At 33.3% G+C, this 18,013-nt stretch overlaps 1 protein-coding gene across 1 annotated transcript in view; it reads right to left on the bottom strand.

The window, feature by feature from the left end:
• Window positions 1-18,013, bottom strand: part of LOC129253854 (kinesin-like protein KIFC3) — a 35,570-nt gene that overhangs the window by 13,056 nt on the left and 4,501 nt on the right. Inside the window, exons 3-13 of the mRNA XM_054892284.2 lie at window positions 14,516-14,630; window positions 12,482-12,559; window positions 9,491-9,579; window positions 8,519-8,711; window positions 7,409-7,716; window positions 5,885-6,031; window positions 3,765-3,891; window positions 3,056-3,309; window positions 2,623-2,823; window positions 1,680-1,859; window positions 89-367 (exon numbers count right to left, since the gene is read on the bottom strand). Coding sequence (XP_054748259.2) covers window positions 89-367; window positions 1,680-1,859; window positions 2,623-2,823; window positions 3,056-3,309; window positions 3,765-3,891; window positions 5,885-6,031; window positions 7,409-7,716; window positions 8,519-8,711; window positions 9,491-9,579; window positions 12,482-12,559; window positions 14,516-14,630 — 1,971 coding nt within the window. The remainder of the gene's footprint in view (window positions 1-88; window positions 368-1,679; window positions 1,860-2,622; window positions 2,824-3,055; window positions 3,310-3,764; window positions 3,892-5,884; window positions 6,032-7,408; window positions 7,717-8,518; window positions 8,712-9,490; window positions 9,580-12,481; window positions 12,560-14,515; window positions 14,631-18,013) is intronic.

Genomic DNA, 18,013 nt, shown 5'->3' with positions numbered 1-18,013 from the left:
AGATAACATTACAATTACAACGTTTTAATCGGTATATAAAAGCATAATGTTATAATTGTTATTGATGACAAATTATTAATTAACTGACCTCATTCTTAGTGTCTTCGATGGCCTTACTAAGCATGAGAGGGAACTGGCTACACATGGACCTGAGCTGCTGATATTCCTGGGCTATCATCAGTAGTCCAGGTCTAAGTTGATTGAACCTGGTCCTCATCAAGGAGTATTTCTGAAAGATAAAACTGGTCTCCTCTTCAGCCGTTTCTTTTGTGCGTTGGATCTCTTCATCTTTGGCCTCTTCCAAACATTTCATCTCCTCCTCCATCTGTTGCTGAACTTCAGCCATCTCTTGCTCTCTTTCTTCAAGCTGGAACAAAATACAGAACAATTTAAATAATTTACACAAATTTACATATTTCCTTTCAATTCCATACATGCACTAAATACTTGTCTATGTTACAAAATGCATATACTTGCCTATTTAACAATAATATATACATCAATGTTTAACTATACGTCAATAATATACACATTTTATATGTTAACAATGATCAAAATACCACAAGTAAAATGCACATTCCCATGGATAATATTTAGACAATATAAATTCACCTTATGAACATTATGACTAACCTTGCTTTATCCCAATAAAACCCCAAGATACAGTGAAGTATGGTTTTCATAGGACATGCAAACAATTTGCGATAGACATGATTGTAAAATAAATGGCAAAGTTCAAATTTTGAGGTTTTTAAAATAAATTTCTGGTGGCAATAGAGTAAAACAATGCTTGCGAATCAGTGTGTAGTTCCTACTATGTAATGTTGTGTGGACCAAGGAATAACTAAAGCCAGTCAACACAAGGAGAACACATAACTAAACTATGAACAGCATTAGTGTTCCAAGAATCTGAGGCTGAATAATCCAGCAAACTTCACACCTTCCACAAGACATTTGCCAAACTTTTGTGATCTGGGTTGGAATTTACAAAGAATTTGCAAATATTGTACATCATGAGAAGTTCTTGCGCATATGATAAAGCTGTTAAGACATGTTTGAGAGCAAAATTGCAGGTTCAAGATGTTCTTGGATGGAGGAAATGCTTGCAAGAACGTCTTTAAATTTAAATTAAACTAATCAAACTCAAAATGACGCCAGTTAGCGACAGGCAAAACTTTGGGACATATGCGCATGTTTTGCAGCAAAAAATTTAAATTTGGTCGTTGCTGTTAATTGGCAATGGCATCTTTCGAGTTTATGTGCCCGATTTGTGCACCATGAAAACTGAACTTAACAAAGTCACATCCATTGGCTTTACAGCAAGTTTTTCAATTTCCCATTGTATGTCTGCATGCACAAACAAGAGAATTCCAAAGGAAAAGATGCCTATCTTTATTGTTTTCTTTGTTTGTATTTATTCCTTTATATTGCACGATATGAATGTCAAATAAAGTGATGAATTACTACTACATGCCATCAATGCAATAAACTTGCTAAAAGGAATGGAGACTTTTGTAAATGTACATTAACACTATCAGACAATAATTACATGCCTAACTTTATATGTGGATAGTCTCACAAACATCACAAATATATGAAAATTGCATGTTGAAAGACAGACATGCATTAAACATAATGAAAATGAAGTACATAAGATAAGTCAAATTAGTAAAACTTACCTTTTGTACGATTGAATCAACCTCATTCTTGGAGTCTTCCAGTTGTTTTTCAGTGTCTGCATGGGTTTCTTTCAGAGAACTTAAATCTTTCTTAAGTTTATTATTTTGCAATTTGAACTGTAGCAAGGCTCGTTTAGCGTCCTCAGATTCCACCTCCACTCGTTTCTCAACCTCAACAATCTAAAGATTAAGATAGATAAATGGTTTATTAATAAAAATCAACAAGGCATCATGGTGGCTAAGGCCGAATTGCGATGCATTTACAAGGTAATAATGACACAAAAAACATTCAAACAATAACAGAGATGATTACAAAATAAATAATGCGGATAAAGTATGGTATTGAAACTACTTGTGTTGTGGAATTCTGGAAAGAAATTTTAACTGAAAGTGAATTGTGTGTTGGGAAATGACAAGTTTGTATATTAAGTCACATTAAGAAAAATCATTTTTAAATGAATGGAGAATAAATCAAGAAACAATAAACTTGTAATCGATCAAAGGTCAATTTTTTGTTTTAAAATCAATTCTAAATTCAGCAATTAAAACTTTTCATTGGCTTGTTCAACAATATTACAATGGGTGATTTCAAGCTTGGAGTTGGTATTGTGCCGATATTTACATTACCATAGCAGAATAGTTGAAATAAACTTGGTCCAGGGATGAAGCTGACAAAATCTCATATCGTGCTTCCAACACCAACACCAAACTTGAACTCACCAATTGGTAGATACCATTTCTGATAGATATCATTATCATTATTCTATCTAACATTGCTGCTACTACTACCGTTACAACTACTTTTACTTATGCTACTATGACTAATTTAACTACTGCTATTACAACAACTTTTCATATTACAACTTTCACCGCTTCTGTACTTCTACTTTCAAACTTTCATCATTGAAACTATGTGGCATATATAATCCTACTTAATACCAACCTTGGGATTGGCTTTCAATTCTTCATACTCCTCCTGGACTCTCTCCAGCTCACTACTCTTCACATTCAACTCCTTCTCCAGGGATTCTTGAACCTGGAGCTGCTTCTTAGCAGAGTCCAGGAGATTCTCCGACTTCTTGGCAAGTTTCTCTTCAAGCTCCTTGATCCGCTTTGCGCTGGACTTATTGGCAGCTTGCAATTTCTGTTGTATGAGATGGTGAGAACAAGAAAACATAAATACGTTAATACATTTTCAAGCTCCAATTCAATCATTGAAGTAAAAAAAAATCAACAAATCTACAAATGAAGCTTAATGTGTGGTTTTGAACCAATAACATACCCACAAAAAATCTATCTATACAAGGTACAAAGTAAACAAGTTACTGCACATGGATGCAAAACAATTTATTTTGGGAAATGAGAGCAACTCTTACCTTAATCTCTTTGAGATGTCCATCTTTAGATGCCATGAGAGCTGTATCTGATGACTGTTTGCTATCAAAGAGTTCATTGTTCAGCTTCGAGACCTCTACTTCCAGTATTTGTGCTTTGTCTTTATAAGCCTCTAATTCAGCAATTTGGTTCTCCTTCTCTCTTAGCTCACTCTTTTTCTCTCTCAGCTGGGACTCCAAGTCTCGTATCTGTTTCTTCATCTCATCCTTCATCCTTTCCATGTCTTCAACCATACCTGTCATGTGACATGATCATGTGACATCATATGGAAACATCAGGTGACATATGAAAACATCTTATGACCACTGATGGTAACTATAATCCCTCATATGAATTGCATGAGGAAGATGATAGGGTGGTAATAGTGATACATGTAGCATTTATTGCCATACTTGTGTATTATCTGAAATGTTTGATTTTATTTTGAAATTCAAATCTAGACATTCATTATTTTACAAAATATATAATAGGCAAGGACAAGCATACATGTCAAAATGATTGGGGCATAAGTTCAAGTTCAAGTTCATGTAACAAATCAAACAATATTTTACAATAATTTGACAAAAGGCAATATAGCATGGTAGGTTTGGGACAACGAAGAAGCATAACTTGTGAATGGGGACCCCTTATAGAGAAAAGGAGTAAAATAAGAAAAACTGAAATGAAGGGAAAAGGGGATGAAATACCTACCAGCTGATTGATTCACAGCATCCGACTGTTTAGCTGATAATGCATCTAATTCTTTCATCTTATCAGCCATCTCTGCCTGTAACCTTGTCAACTGTTTCTGAAGCTGCTGCTTCTCAATCTCTGATTGCTGTAAAAATTAATAAAATGACCCTAAATAATAGACATGTTTTTGTTCAATTAATAAGCAATTGCATTGGATCCCAGATAAAAAAAAAAGAAACTTGTGTTTATAATTTCAGAGAAAGATGTCACAATCACAAATATGTTTTGATAACAAATACAATGAGTGAAATAGAGTCTCATTTTATAGGCTTTTTTCAATAGATGAACGTGGTCTGTCAGAAACGATTTGCACAGAAACTAATCTGGCTCCACTGTCATTAAGAGATTGAGTGAGGAAAACACAAAAAGAGAGCCACCCCTTTCTCGCATGGCTCTCATGTCCTAAACAGATCTTGACTGATTATTCTGCACGATTTGATTTTGAATTTCTAAAAACTTTTTTGCTCCTCTTCCTGTATGCATTAACTTTCTTTACATTAGGTTTCAAAACAGAGAACAAAAGCTGAACTAAATGATGACAAAAATGAATTACTGAGAATCCTTAATTCCCTACTCTATGGGCACTGTATACATTTAAATAATACTTTACTCATATATTGAATTACTAATTTCGACTTGGTACAATATGGCCAATATTTGTTAATCTGTGTAATTTCTAAATTTAACAAATGATTATGCACATATAGTTTTCCTGTCAGTTTATATCTTTTTAGACAATTGCAAGATTAATTTCCCCTCATTATTAAAGTTACATACTTGGGGGTATCATAACATTTCAAGATAATGCTAACACTTGTATAAGTTGTAAAATTTCATGATGTATAAGACTACAATGAACCTACACTATTGTAAAGAATATTTTTAGCCTATATGAATAATCTTGAATTAAATCAAATTGAAATGAAATATTTTTTTTCTCAAAATCTGCAACATTTTCTGACCTTAATAATGCATGTTTTGTCATGTGCTTTCTTGGTAATTTACATAGAACACATATTTTTAAATACAGTTCAATATTTTTACATGTATTCCATTGACTACATACAGTCTAAATTTGTTGTTGCTGTTGCACCATATCTCTCTCCCTCTCCATAAGAATGCATAAATAAAATAAAAAGTGTGAAGACACCCTCAAATAATCTCTATACCCTACCCTCCCCCTCTATCTTCAACCACCTTCTCTATCTCTTTCTCTCTCTTTAATCCCATCTAGTTAATCCTTTCTTACCTTAAAGCACACCATTATGGTCTAAGAGCACTTCAAATCTCATCAACACCATCACTGCACATGGACACATACTGATCCCCAAGCAGCAGGATCTTACAAAGGAAGCCCAAAGGCTCAAGTCCAATCAATAGCCCTCCAACAGTATGTCATTCCAAACAATAGATGGCTTGAGGGTGTCCAGTTGGGACAGGGAACTAATCAATAGTGCCAACAATAGATACAGTCAAAGGTGAGGTCAGAGAGAATACATCCTCATGGAAATGTTTGGGTCTAAGCACTGACCAAGAAGGACATAGCCTGGACATTAGGGCCTTGATTCACAAAGGTGGTTTTGAATCTGTGGTTTCATGGTTTAGGCATATTTCATCCTCAATTATGGGTAATTCAGCATATAATAATAATAATAATGTAGCTTATAAAGCGCCAAATCCACTCTGTAGAGTGCTCAAGGCGCATAAAGAGCTAAGAGTTAAATAAAAAATTTATTAGAAGATTTTTGAAAGTTTCGACAGAGGTACATTTTTTTATGTTTTCAGGAAGGCTATTCCACAAAGTGGGGCATGCAAAAGCAAATGATCTTTCCCCCAAGTTTTTGAAACTTTTGGAATGACAAGGAAGCCAGAGGTGGATGAGCGCAAAGAACTGCTTGGTCTGTAGTGATTGATAAATGTTTACAGAAAAAGCGTCAAGTAAGAAAGGCACGCTTTTATCACAAACATGCTATATTTGTAAGTTTATTAATGAATCCACTGTTTTGAATTAATGAGTCCACTCATCCAAGCTTGCTCCTTTGGGCAATCACTGATTCACACTCTTAATATTTACAAACCTTGAGTGACTTGGACTCCCTCCTCCTGACTTGCTCCTGGTGTTGAGCCTCCTTCTTATACCTGGAGCAATCATCTTTTAGTTTCCCCATCTCCTCCTTCAATTGCTCCACCTCCTTCTCATAATCTGTAACCCCACTGAGTTGCTTCTGTAAAAGCAAACACATTCAAAATGAAGACGTTTGAGACATTAAAGATAAACACGTAAAATGTCTTTGTACAGAATCCAATAACATGACTACCCAATTATTTCCATATCTGATGAGATTGATTAGATCAATCACAATTTGTTCTTCCATATTTGAATATGATCAGACCAATCACAATTTGTTCTTCCATATTTAAAATGATTAGATAAATCACAAATTGTACTTCCATATTTGAGAATGATCACACCAATCACAATTTGTTCTTCCATATTTAAAATGATTAGATAAATCACAAATTGTACTTCCATATTTGAGATTGATTAAATCAATCACAATTTGTTCTTCCGCATTTGAAATGATTAGATAAATCACAACTTGTACTTCCATATTTGAGATTAATTAAATCAATCAAAACTTGCACTTCCATATTTGAGATTGATTAAATCAATCACAACTTGTACTTCCATATTTTAGATCTAGATTAGATCAATCACAGCTTGTACTTCCATATTTGTGAATGATTAGATCAATCACAACTTGTACTTCCATATTTGTAAATTATTAGATAAATCGCAACTTTTACTTCCATATATGAGATTGATTAGATCAATCGCAACTTGTACTTCCATATTAGATAAATCGCAACTTTTACTTCCATATATGAGATTGATTAGATCAATCGCAACTTGTACTTCCATATTAGATAAATCGCAACTTTTACTTCCATATATGAGATTGATTAGATCAATCGCAACTTGTACTTCCATATTTGAGATTGATTAAATCAATCACAACCTGTACTTCCATATTTGAGAATTATTAGATCAATCACAACTTGTACTTCCATATTCTAGATAGATTAGATCAATCACAGCTTGTACTTCCATATTTGTGAATGGTTAGATCAATCACAACTTGTACTTCCATATTTGTAAATTATTAGATAAATCGCAACTTTTACTTCCATATTTGAAATTAATTAGATCAATCGCAAATTGTACTTCCATATTTGAGATTGATTAGATCAATCACAATTTGTACTCTCATATTTGAGATTAATTAGATCAATCAAAATTTGTTCTTCCATATTTAAAATGATTAGATAAATTACAACTTGTAATTCCATATTTGAGATTGATTAGATCAATCAAAACTTGTACTTCCATATTCATGATTGATTAAAACAATCACTACTTGCATATTCATATTTGAGAGTGATTAAATCAATCATAATTGTACTTCCATAGATGAGATTGATTAGATCCATCACAACTTGTAATCCCATATTTGTGTTTGCTTAGATCACTCAAAACTTGAACTTCCATATTAGTGATTGATCAGATCAATCACATCTCGAACTCCAATCATTCATCTCACCTGCTCTTCTTGCATCTGTTTGATCATGTTATTAGCCTCCTCCAGCTGCTGTCTCAGGCCCGACTCTAATGCTTGGTTGCTATGTTTACCCCTCACTGCTTTATGATCATCATCCTCATCATCCCGAGGGCTGGGGTGATGAGGGTCCCCGCCCCCACCATGCCCATTCTGTTGCATCAGTCTCAAGGCCTCCTCGGCGGTGAATTGTTTTTCTCTCGCTTCAGCCACCTGACTTTGCTGATCCCCAAGGGCATCAATGAGGTCTTCCAATCGACTTGAGATGCTTTGTGAGTGGGTTGATGTACCTCCTACAATGTAGCAATGGCATGAGATCAAACCAACCTGCCTTTACAATGTATCAAGACTAAGCACCGGTGCATGAGCCCTACTACAGGTCACTGCGCGCTTTCAGACTAATTTGGAAACAAAAAAATACTTGGTATTTTCTGACAGGGAAATCTACTTTCACAACAAAATACAAGGTATTTTGAATTAGAAGTCTATTACAGGCCCCCACTAGGTGCTTTCAGATCCATTTTAAAACCCAAAATACTTGTCATTTTCTGACAGGGAAATCTACCCTGATCACAAAATACAAGGTATTGTTTGCCAGTGTGAGAGCAAATTACCTGTAATATCCCTGCAAGAATACTGACTCAAAGGAGGTACTGTACATGCACTTTTTCAAATTATGAGAGCTTTTGAAAGGAATTCTCCAAGGTTGCAAGAAAAAAGCAAAATGAGGTAATTCTATTCATTAATTCCCTTCAAATATGTTGCGCACAGACACACGGGCACTGCAGAGCGCTTGGGCTGTGAGCCAGATGAACTAAAGATTTTAAACTTAAGATTTTGAAAGTGTGCACCTCATCTGCTACTCAGACCATACTGCACATGAGCAGAACTTGGAGAAATTACCCCAAAATGGGTCTAAGGGTATGATTACGAAAAATAATGGTCGTGTAATTATAAGCCTGAACAAATTCTCACCAATTTGTGGGTATTTGGTGATGGATAGGGCCTGACAGCACCTTCTGCATAATTGGCTTTCTAGAGGACCATCTGCCTTAAGAAAGGTACTTCAATTAGAATAAACTATTTAATTCTCACCTGTTTCACCTCCTTCCAATTCAAGAATCCTATTTTCCTGGTCTCTAATGATATCCTGAAGACTGTCTATAAGTTGATGTTTCTCTTGCATATGAGCTTCGTGACTCTTGCGTAAAATCTTAATCTGTTGCCACTTATTGGTTTTCTCCTTCTCATAGCTGGCCTGGAATTGTTGGGAACTCTCCCGGAAATTCTATCCAAAGATTAAACATGACAGGTTTAAACTTATTATTTCACAAAAATTCTCATTCAGATCAATATCCATCTATCTTCTTCTGATGCACATTTCACCTGAGAATGAAGTTGGATTAGGGAGACTTGTCACAACCATTCAGCAGTTTGAATCAGCTTAATAATAGAATTATGTCAATGTCCCACTAATAGTTTATACATGTATGTGGGTTTTTTTTCATAATATTGAATGATGAACAATTCTTCAGTCCACTTTTGAAGATGAGGACTTAAGGGCCAGTATTCTGAAGTCTAGTTTCACTATAGACCATGGTTTAACTGTGTGCTAAAATTATGGGAAGCTGAAAATGTCAAAAAATCAAAAGCTTGTTTACATTGTTTGTTTCTTATGGTTTCTTTGCTTTTTTGTTGTTGCTCTTTTGCTCATAAATAATGCTTATTATTTCCATACAATTATAATTTATTTAAGTGTCAAATGAGCTTGGAAATAACTTTTAAAAAGTACTGTATTAAAGAGATTTTTGTCATAGTTTGCTTGCCATACAAGAAGTTAATTCCATACTTCAGACCAGAGTTTAAATCAAAACCAAAGTTCAGAGTATGGGCGAGGAAATTAAAATCACATAACATTTGGAGCTGCTGCTTATAGTTATATGTGGTGTCACACAATTAATTATAATTTGATGAGTTTGGGTCAAAACTTGATTTATATGTTTACTCTCATTTTTACGCTTCCGTGTAAAAATAGTTGATGCTGGGATAAACGTCCCCTTTAAATACCTTGACTTTGAGTAGAAGTTCTTCTCGTTGCTGATGAGTTTGTCTCAATTCCTTTCGTAGAGCCTGAACATCCACATCGGACACCATCGCTAGAGACAACATAAATAAAGGACATGTATCAAATCACAGTGTCAGTCAGGTGACTGGAACACTCATATTTTAATACATTAGAACAAGTTAACAATAACAGAGTTATTATATTTGGATGTCAAGATATCTAATACTTTGGAAATCCTCCGATTGGTATGGCAACAAAGCTGCTTCTGACCAAAATTTCATATACACATGTATTCAAACTTACCTTAAATTTTGTTTAGAAATAAGTATGTTTTATAATAGAATATTTTCATAATCTCACATTAATTCAATGAATACAATCCATGTACCCATGAAACAATTCTGCCTGGTTAAAAGGTCACAGGTCTGACTGTACATAATGTGATACTAAAAAGAAAAAATATATGAACTTTTCAAGCAAATCGCAGCATTACTTAAACAATAATTAGAACTAATTCTATGGTAATCTAGTTAAAATACTTACAAATGAAATTATACAGAAAAGACATATCGTCCGGGTCCACCACAATCACAATGTTAACTCTTTAATTCTAAACAGATCCTCAGAAATCAGATACATCAAACTCCATAACAGATCATCATATTCATTAGAAACAGACGAACACCATCAATATATTACTGCAATTCATCCAAAATCATTGGCATTGACCAAACAATATGAAAATATGCGGAACAATTATAAAAATGAAATTGAGCGGTTGCACTCTGGTGGTTTCCTATGGACCATGGCACAATGATAAGGGTTCAAGCATGTTGGCATTTCATGCCTCGTTAAATGGGTGTATGTTTTTATTCATAATTAGTTTTCAGAGCAAATAAGAGACATCCTTGAAAACATTATTTACAATCTTAAAAAGGCACCCCTTTCACCTTTAAAGATTAATTATTTTTTCACATCTTTAGGATGTTAAACTGATTTCATGATTTTATAACATTTATGTGTATTTAATATAAAAAGGTGTTCTGAATTTTCTCTCATATTCAATTACTAGTACAAACAATAATCAGTCCCACCTACAGGTAACAGTGTTACCTATTGTATTTTTAATTAGTCCATGCAAGAATGCATTCGTATAATACCCTATTAACAACTCGGTATAATCTCTCTCTCTCTCTCCCCACTTGTACTCCGCAGAATCAATACAGAGGGTACTTTATAACATACAGAACTGCAACCATTTAAAATTTTTAATTGCTTGTTACATGTACATGGTGCACAAGGTTTACCATAATGTTAAAATATCATAGTTTGATTGTATTACAGAGTCCAGTGCAAATTATTGTCAAAATTTGGGCAGCAAGAGAGAGTACACTTGTCCAATGCAATTAATAATGTCTGTGTACCAGTGTGTCACCATAAAATCATATTTCAAATCCAATTATGGAGTTCTAGCATTCATAAACCGCATACATGTATATTGGCATGGCATGCTGTAACTGAAAACAATTATTCCTTTTCTAGTTATACAGGATTTAGACTCTCTCTTTAAAAATAAATTTTGTTAAATAATAAATGCCCCCCCCCCCCCACCCCAGGGGAAAACAAGGTCGGTTGCTATTCCAGTTTTAGTTTATTACTACATTTTAGCTACAATTTATGATTCAATTTTCATTAAAACTAATTTTGGTCTGAATCAGCAAAACTGAAATATCTGCATTTTATCCCAGTTTTGGGTAAAACCATTTCTAAAGCATGAAATGGGCTTAAAATTATCAGGATATAATCTTAAAGGCTTTCTGATGAAGAGAAATGTAAAATATGCTGTAAATATGTACATGTGCATTTTATTCAATTGATCCTTTTCAAAGAAAAGGAAAACATTAATTGGAGAGGACTAGAATATCCTAAGATGTAAAATTCAAATTTTCAAAAAGAATCAACCAATAAAAAAAATGAGGGTCTCTACACTTTTGTAGATGATACTCATATTATTTACATAATCAAACCTTTACCAATGCTTGTGATAAGTCAAATAAAAAATGAATCACTTATTTCATAAATGTGCATTGTAGGGCCTATATTAACTATATACATAGCTATATGTGCAATGGATTTCTGTTTTTAAAAATGGTCTTTTCCATTTCTGAAAACCTGTATTTTTAAATCAAACTTGATCTAAAATTTGAATTCCATTTTGCCATAGAAGATGCACACAGCAAAAACATGCATTGGGTTTTGCAAATTATGTATGTGAATTCAATGAATAATTAAATTAAATGAAAAGTAAAGAACCAAAACTGATTTTCAATTCTGATTTGCCAATAAATGGAAAATCACTGTCCTTACATGTTCATGTACTGCACAAATAATATCTATCTATCCTCCCTGCTTCATCACTCTATGAGTGTACATGCATGTAGTTTAATATCTCCACTTGATATGAATGTATCATGTACATGTATGTTAGTGATATTTGCTCTCCACTGTCCAAATAATTGGAATTCCGTCAACTCATCAATACAGCATCCATGACAACACACAGACTGCAGCACACACATTATCCAATATGAGATGCACATACACCGCTTCGAACCATACTGATTTGATGTGATCAATGTGTACATTTCTCCATCTAAAAATGACATGTATCGGCTTTGACTTTTGATAAGTTGTGTAATTTGAGCTTTAAAAAAATATTCAAGTCTTTATATATTAACATACAAATATCTCATCCTGAATATATACTACATTATTTTTAATATAAAAATATAGGCTTTTACAACATGAGAAAAATATACACATGTATACAAACATCAATTATAGAGAGTATAAGAAGCCCAATTCATTTCATAATAACATCCCTTGTAATGACCCAAGAATCATTACAACAAAAAACAACTCCCACATACACTCACTAATAGCATCATTAACATAAAATCCTTCTGGATAGGAAATAATGAACCAAGGCTCACCTTTTTTCCCTGTGCCGACACCACTGTCTGCCTCGTCATAGCTTCCATCGCTGCTGTCTCCGTCACTAAGGAGGTCACCTGACGCAAAGAGACGACGAGAGATTGCAGTCAGCATCTCATTTGAATTTCATCTATGCTAATGAGGTAGTTGTTATTTGAACCAGTGTCAGAGACTCAGTTCTCCATATAAGTGATCAAAATTGCACCTCCTCATTTTCATGTCACAAGAATAAGATGTGAAAACAGATAGCTGTGGTTCATGCTTATGAATTTTAAGGAATTCAACCTTTTTTCAGTGAATTGTAGATATCTATTTGATCTCCTGATTAAATAATAGATGGATGCTACTTCTTCCCCCTGCAGTCATCAATATCTAAACAAATATTCACTGTCTACATGTATGATATTTATCAATATACGCAAGTATACTGTGAGGTCTGATATTCCTATTTTGCACTGATATTGATTAATTTCATGCAAAACAGCTGTTGACCTTGGGATATATTCACTTGGATTTGTGATTGATTTTCTTTTCATGCTCAGCCAGTCAAAGGGGAATTGTAAAAGGTTGATTCTAAATAAAAAAAAAATAATGAATTGATATTTGTATGAATATTCATCTGCGTATATGCCCTATACTCATTTTAGCTCTTTATAATAGTTTTTTTTTAAGACTACTTGGTTTTAATACAAATAAATGGATTAATTCACTTTTTTTCCACAAAAATCTCTCTCTCTCAGAGGTCTGTCTCGATAGCAAATCTTCTCTTCTAATGCACATTCAGCTCTCTACAAAATACCGATGTTGTTATATCATCATTTTTCTTTTTTAAGTTGAATCAATTCATTATTACAAGTTATTATACACTGCAATTTGCATTCATATTTGGACACTATCTTCTCACTCTTCTAAAATTGTTTAATCAATTCTACACTACTTGATTACAAACAACATACAGGTGACAATTATTCAACCATTTACAAGATTTTTTTTTCAATCATTCCTTCCAAAAAACTACAAGTAAATAATGCTATGTACATGTACATTATAATTTATAAGCGTACATGTATACATTGTTATATATGCTCAGTGGAGCAGAGAAAACAGCATGTTCCAAATGGATGAAAGTGTTATTGTCTTGCTAATAATAGAGTCTTCTTGCAGCAGAAAACAAGCCTTTTATATGCTAAAATTAAACCTTGGGTGTATTAAATTCAAGAAAGGAATTGGGGAAACCACGCAAGAGTATTTTCTTACTCTTACTTTTCATGAAGCTTCACAGAAGAGTGATGTCATTACATTTTTTTTTCCTGACTGTATCTTGTTTGTTGTTTCCATAACAAGAGTCTGATGAAGAGACTGATTTGAGGGAAAACAAACTATTAATCATTGTACAATTGGTAGTCTTACAACTGACTTACTATAAGACAAAATACTTAAAGTGAGAGTGCCTACATTATTTTAACAGTAATTTTATCAGTAACTTCCCCACACCTTTAGTATTTAAACACTTTCATCCTACGAGGCATCTTATTTCTCAAAAATTATTAAAAATATTGGTAATCTTACAGCTGACTTTACAATATCTGACAAAATACTGAAAGTGAGAGAGACTTCATTTATTTTCACAGTAATTTTATCAGTAACTTCCTTTCTGTCCTTTCTTATTCTTTTGCACATTTTTCTTTTCCAGTGTTTTATGGATTTCTTCTTTCTCCCTTATTCTTATAAATATGTTAGCTCTTCTACATGTACATCTTCCCCTCCTCAAAGGCCAAGGGGGGGGGGGTGGAGTCAACTATATTGATGTACACATGCACTAACAGAAAAAAATAGGAAAAAGGGTTTGACTCTTTCTGGCAAGTTGAGGGTGTTGAAGTAAGCACCCACAAAAAAAAATCAAAATGAGAAAAAAAACAAGTGGGGATTTTTCTTTCTTTCTTGATAGCCTCTATTGTTCATTTCTTACTTTCTCATAAAAATATTAATGTTTTCATCTTCTTGATCTCTGTTTCTCTTTCTTTAATACTTACTGTCATCAAATCCCAGTTCTTCCATCATAGACTCTGCTCTTGATGGTGTAGGGGATGTTACCCTCACACCAGCATGGAATGTCTTCGGAGTCTTGAAGCTCATGTTTTCATTACCCTAGCAAAGAAAGAAATACAATGTTACATGTACATCCATGTAGTAAAACAAAAATCCTTCATTCCCTGCATGTGGAGCTTTCGGACCTCCCCAACCAGGAAAAATAATAATCAACTTGTACATAATATTTGTTTCAGTGGGTATTCTATCTTGATCAGGAGATACTTGGTGTGTTACAGTACATGTACTTGTAATATAGGCCAGTATGTAATAGCATGATTTAAAAGGGCACAATAGAAAAGGTGATATATCTGGTGAAATCCAATAAATGATGTAAAATAAGAGAGTTATGTCATTTTAAAGTTTCACTTATTTTCCACAAAACAGTAATAAGCACAACTCAGTGAGATGCAAATGAGAGAGTAGATGATATCAATTACAGTGTACTCACTATTTCTTATGTCTTTTATTGTTTGAATTATACAATATTTCAATTTGTACCAATTTGACATTGAGGACCAATAATTGAACTATAAAATAAATCTAACAATGGTAATGCCACATGTTCAGGGAGGAATAAAACTTTGTTTTACAGGACAATGAGGAGAAAATTTGAATATTTCATATTTCATGTAATGAAATACAAAATAAATAGTAAGTGAATGTCATCAGTCCCCTCATTTTCATACCAACCAGGATGTGCATATGAAATTAAGCGAAAGTTTAAAAAGGCATATAACTTTCTTACTTTACATCCGATTTTGATGAAATTTTCAGTGTTATGCTTGTTTGATTTTTCTCTTTTTATTCAAATCAAAGTGGACTTGTCCTTTAAAGGTATTTCATTTTACTCTCATGCATATAGAGTCTCATCTTCATTATTCTAGGCAGTCAAAGAATGTAAATAATTGCAATGATCAATGTGTCACACTATCCGTGGTCACACATGTGTATTTGATCAAAATCAAAATCAATGGAGATTACTAACAATTGAAATTCATATCCCTCTAATAAATAATTGAGATCCGTCCATATCGAGTTTCATTATGAATCAATCAATCATTTTTTTAATTGGCCAAAAGGCCAGAAGTCGTAAAACCATGTTTCTACAACCTCAAACAAACGAAGTGATGTCATTCTGTGACTTTCTTGAAATGAAAATTCTAAAATCCATAGAGCAGACCTGTCATAGTAAAAATCCAGTATTTCAAATACTGGCATTTCATAAAGCAGCCAGCATCTATAAGTTAACCAAAATACAATTTTCATCTTTAAAAGATGCAGCTGGAAGCTCCTGAATACAAACACCTGTTATAATGACTTTTGATATTTAACACATAGATTTGAACAAGCACTCTGAATTCCTGCTTTATACAGTCTACATTGTAGGGTCCTTGATTGCTTGGTTTTATATAAAGATATTGACCTTTGTGCAGGTGTCATTTCTTTTGATAAGGATGGCCTTTGAAATGCAGCAATCAATGCTTGTTGAGTCTGGAGAGTGGAGAATATTTCTTATTCCATAGTTTCATATCCTAAGTTAGATCGAAGCACTGATCTTCAAGACAATAAATAAGTGTACTTATCAAGGATAAAAGAGTGCTAAATTATGAAACCTTTCATATATTGTCTTTTTTAATAGATTAACTAATTCCCTTTTAATATCATTTGTAATTATTTCTTAATTCAAAACAATGTATCAACTGATTATTTATCCATAAATTTTATGAAATCCATAGGTTCAAAATTTATGTTTATTTTGTTCATTTTTTTAAAGAACAAAATAAACATGAATAAAGTACACATATATGAAATCAATAGCTAATACATGCAGGCCTACTACATAACTGTATGGGTAGGTATTAATGAGTGAAATACTGAACAAAATCTGACCAATGAAAATCTGATTAATTTCTTTTGTACCTCTTTTTCTCAAATTGTAATGTAGGCCTATTTTCTCTTTTTGAAGCACCTACAGTGTATGTGCACTGTATGAATCTAATGGATTATTATCACCCCTTTCTTTGCAAATTTATCCTTATAGCTAATTTCTTTGAAATAAAGAAACTGGCCATCTGAAAAATAACAAATAGAATTGTGCACTTCTGAGTGTGATCATTTAATCTAAGAAGACTACAGTGTACATGTAGATTAATTACAATTATATGATAAAAAAGACAATGCAGTAATATGCAGTCAAAACCAAGGAGGAAGATGAAGTGATACTTCCTCGGTCAAACTGATAGAAAAATAAACTTTTACTGATTTTAAAATTATATCTACACCATGATGCTCCTAGGCGGGAATATTCTGAAATTACATCTGTACATACATGTAAGTCTAGCTCATTTCTACCTAACAGGGAAATTTGACTCACAAAGTCACAACAATGGCAGTTTGAAATTAAATCTGGATTGCTTCTCTTAAACAAAGCAAGCGTCAGCTGTTTCAATACAGACAGTGTCAGACATCACACTTCATTTCATTATTGTGTGGTTGCTAAGCAACCATGCCCAATCTCAAGAGATTAAACGACCCTTAAACAAACATGGACTACAATCTGCTTCTTAATTTCTTATATAGGCATGATGGGATTAATAAATATAAGTTTTCCATAGCATAGTTTCATCATGGAGGCAGAACTTCTACAAGTACTTGCCTCCATGGTTTCACAAGGGAAGTTGATGGAAAGACCTATAAAACAATAGGGGTGGTATTATCATACAGGTTGCATTAAGGGGATAGTTCACCCTGAAGAAAAATTTCTTGTAAAAACACCATTAAAAATAATTATATTGTTGAAGGATTGAGGAAAAATCCATCAAAGATTAAGAAAATTATTATAGGAATTTGAAGTTTTGGATTTGTGACATCATATATGAGCAGCTGCCGTAATAAAAATTATAATATTTGTCTGTTGATATACTAAAGGTACAATTTTTTACATCGATATACATGGGAAAGCTGCACGCATATAATGTCACAAATCAGAAAATTAAAATTCGTATAACTTTTTTAAACCTTTGGTGGATTTTCCTCAAACCTTCACCAATATATTTTTACTACTTTTTCTGCTTTTGATACAATACACTTTTTGTCAGTCTTCCCCTTTTTAAAAGGAAACCAAAACCCAAGAAGTGAAGCAATCTTATTGGAAAGAGTAAAATGAGCGGAACAATTTAAAAAGTTTCATCAAAATCAGTAATGAAATAAGCAAGTTTAATATGGGAGTTTGAAAACTCTTGTTGTACTTTCTATGGGGATCCTCAAATTGGCAAACATGTTTCAGAACAACTCTCCTTTTGTTTTGTACACAAATTTTCAGATTTTCCTCATTATCATTCTAATTGCGTCTTGCCTCCTTCTGAGCACAACATATGCCATGGGAAAATATAATTCACACCACATATTTCTAGGTCAGGAAGAGATAATGTGAAATATGT

This window comes from Lytechinus pictus, chromosome 2 (assembly GCF_037042905.1).
Source record: "Lytechinus pictus isolate F3 Inbred chromosome 2, Lp3.0, whole genome shotgun sequence".
NCBI classification, from domain to species: Eukaryota; Metazoa; Echinodermata; class Echinoidea; order Temnopleuroida; family Toxopneustidae; genus Lytechinus; species Lytechinus pictus.
The sequence above is the reverse complement of the archived record's forward strand: the minus strand, read 5'-3'. Positions and strand labels throughout refer to the sequence as shown.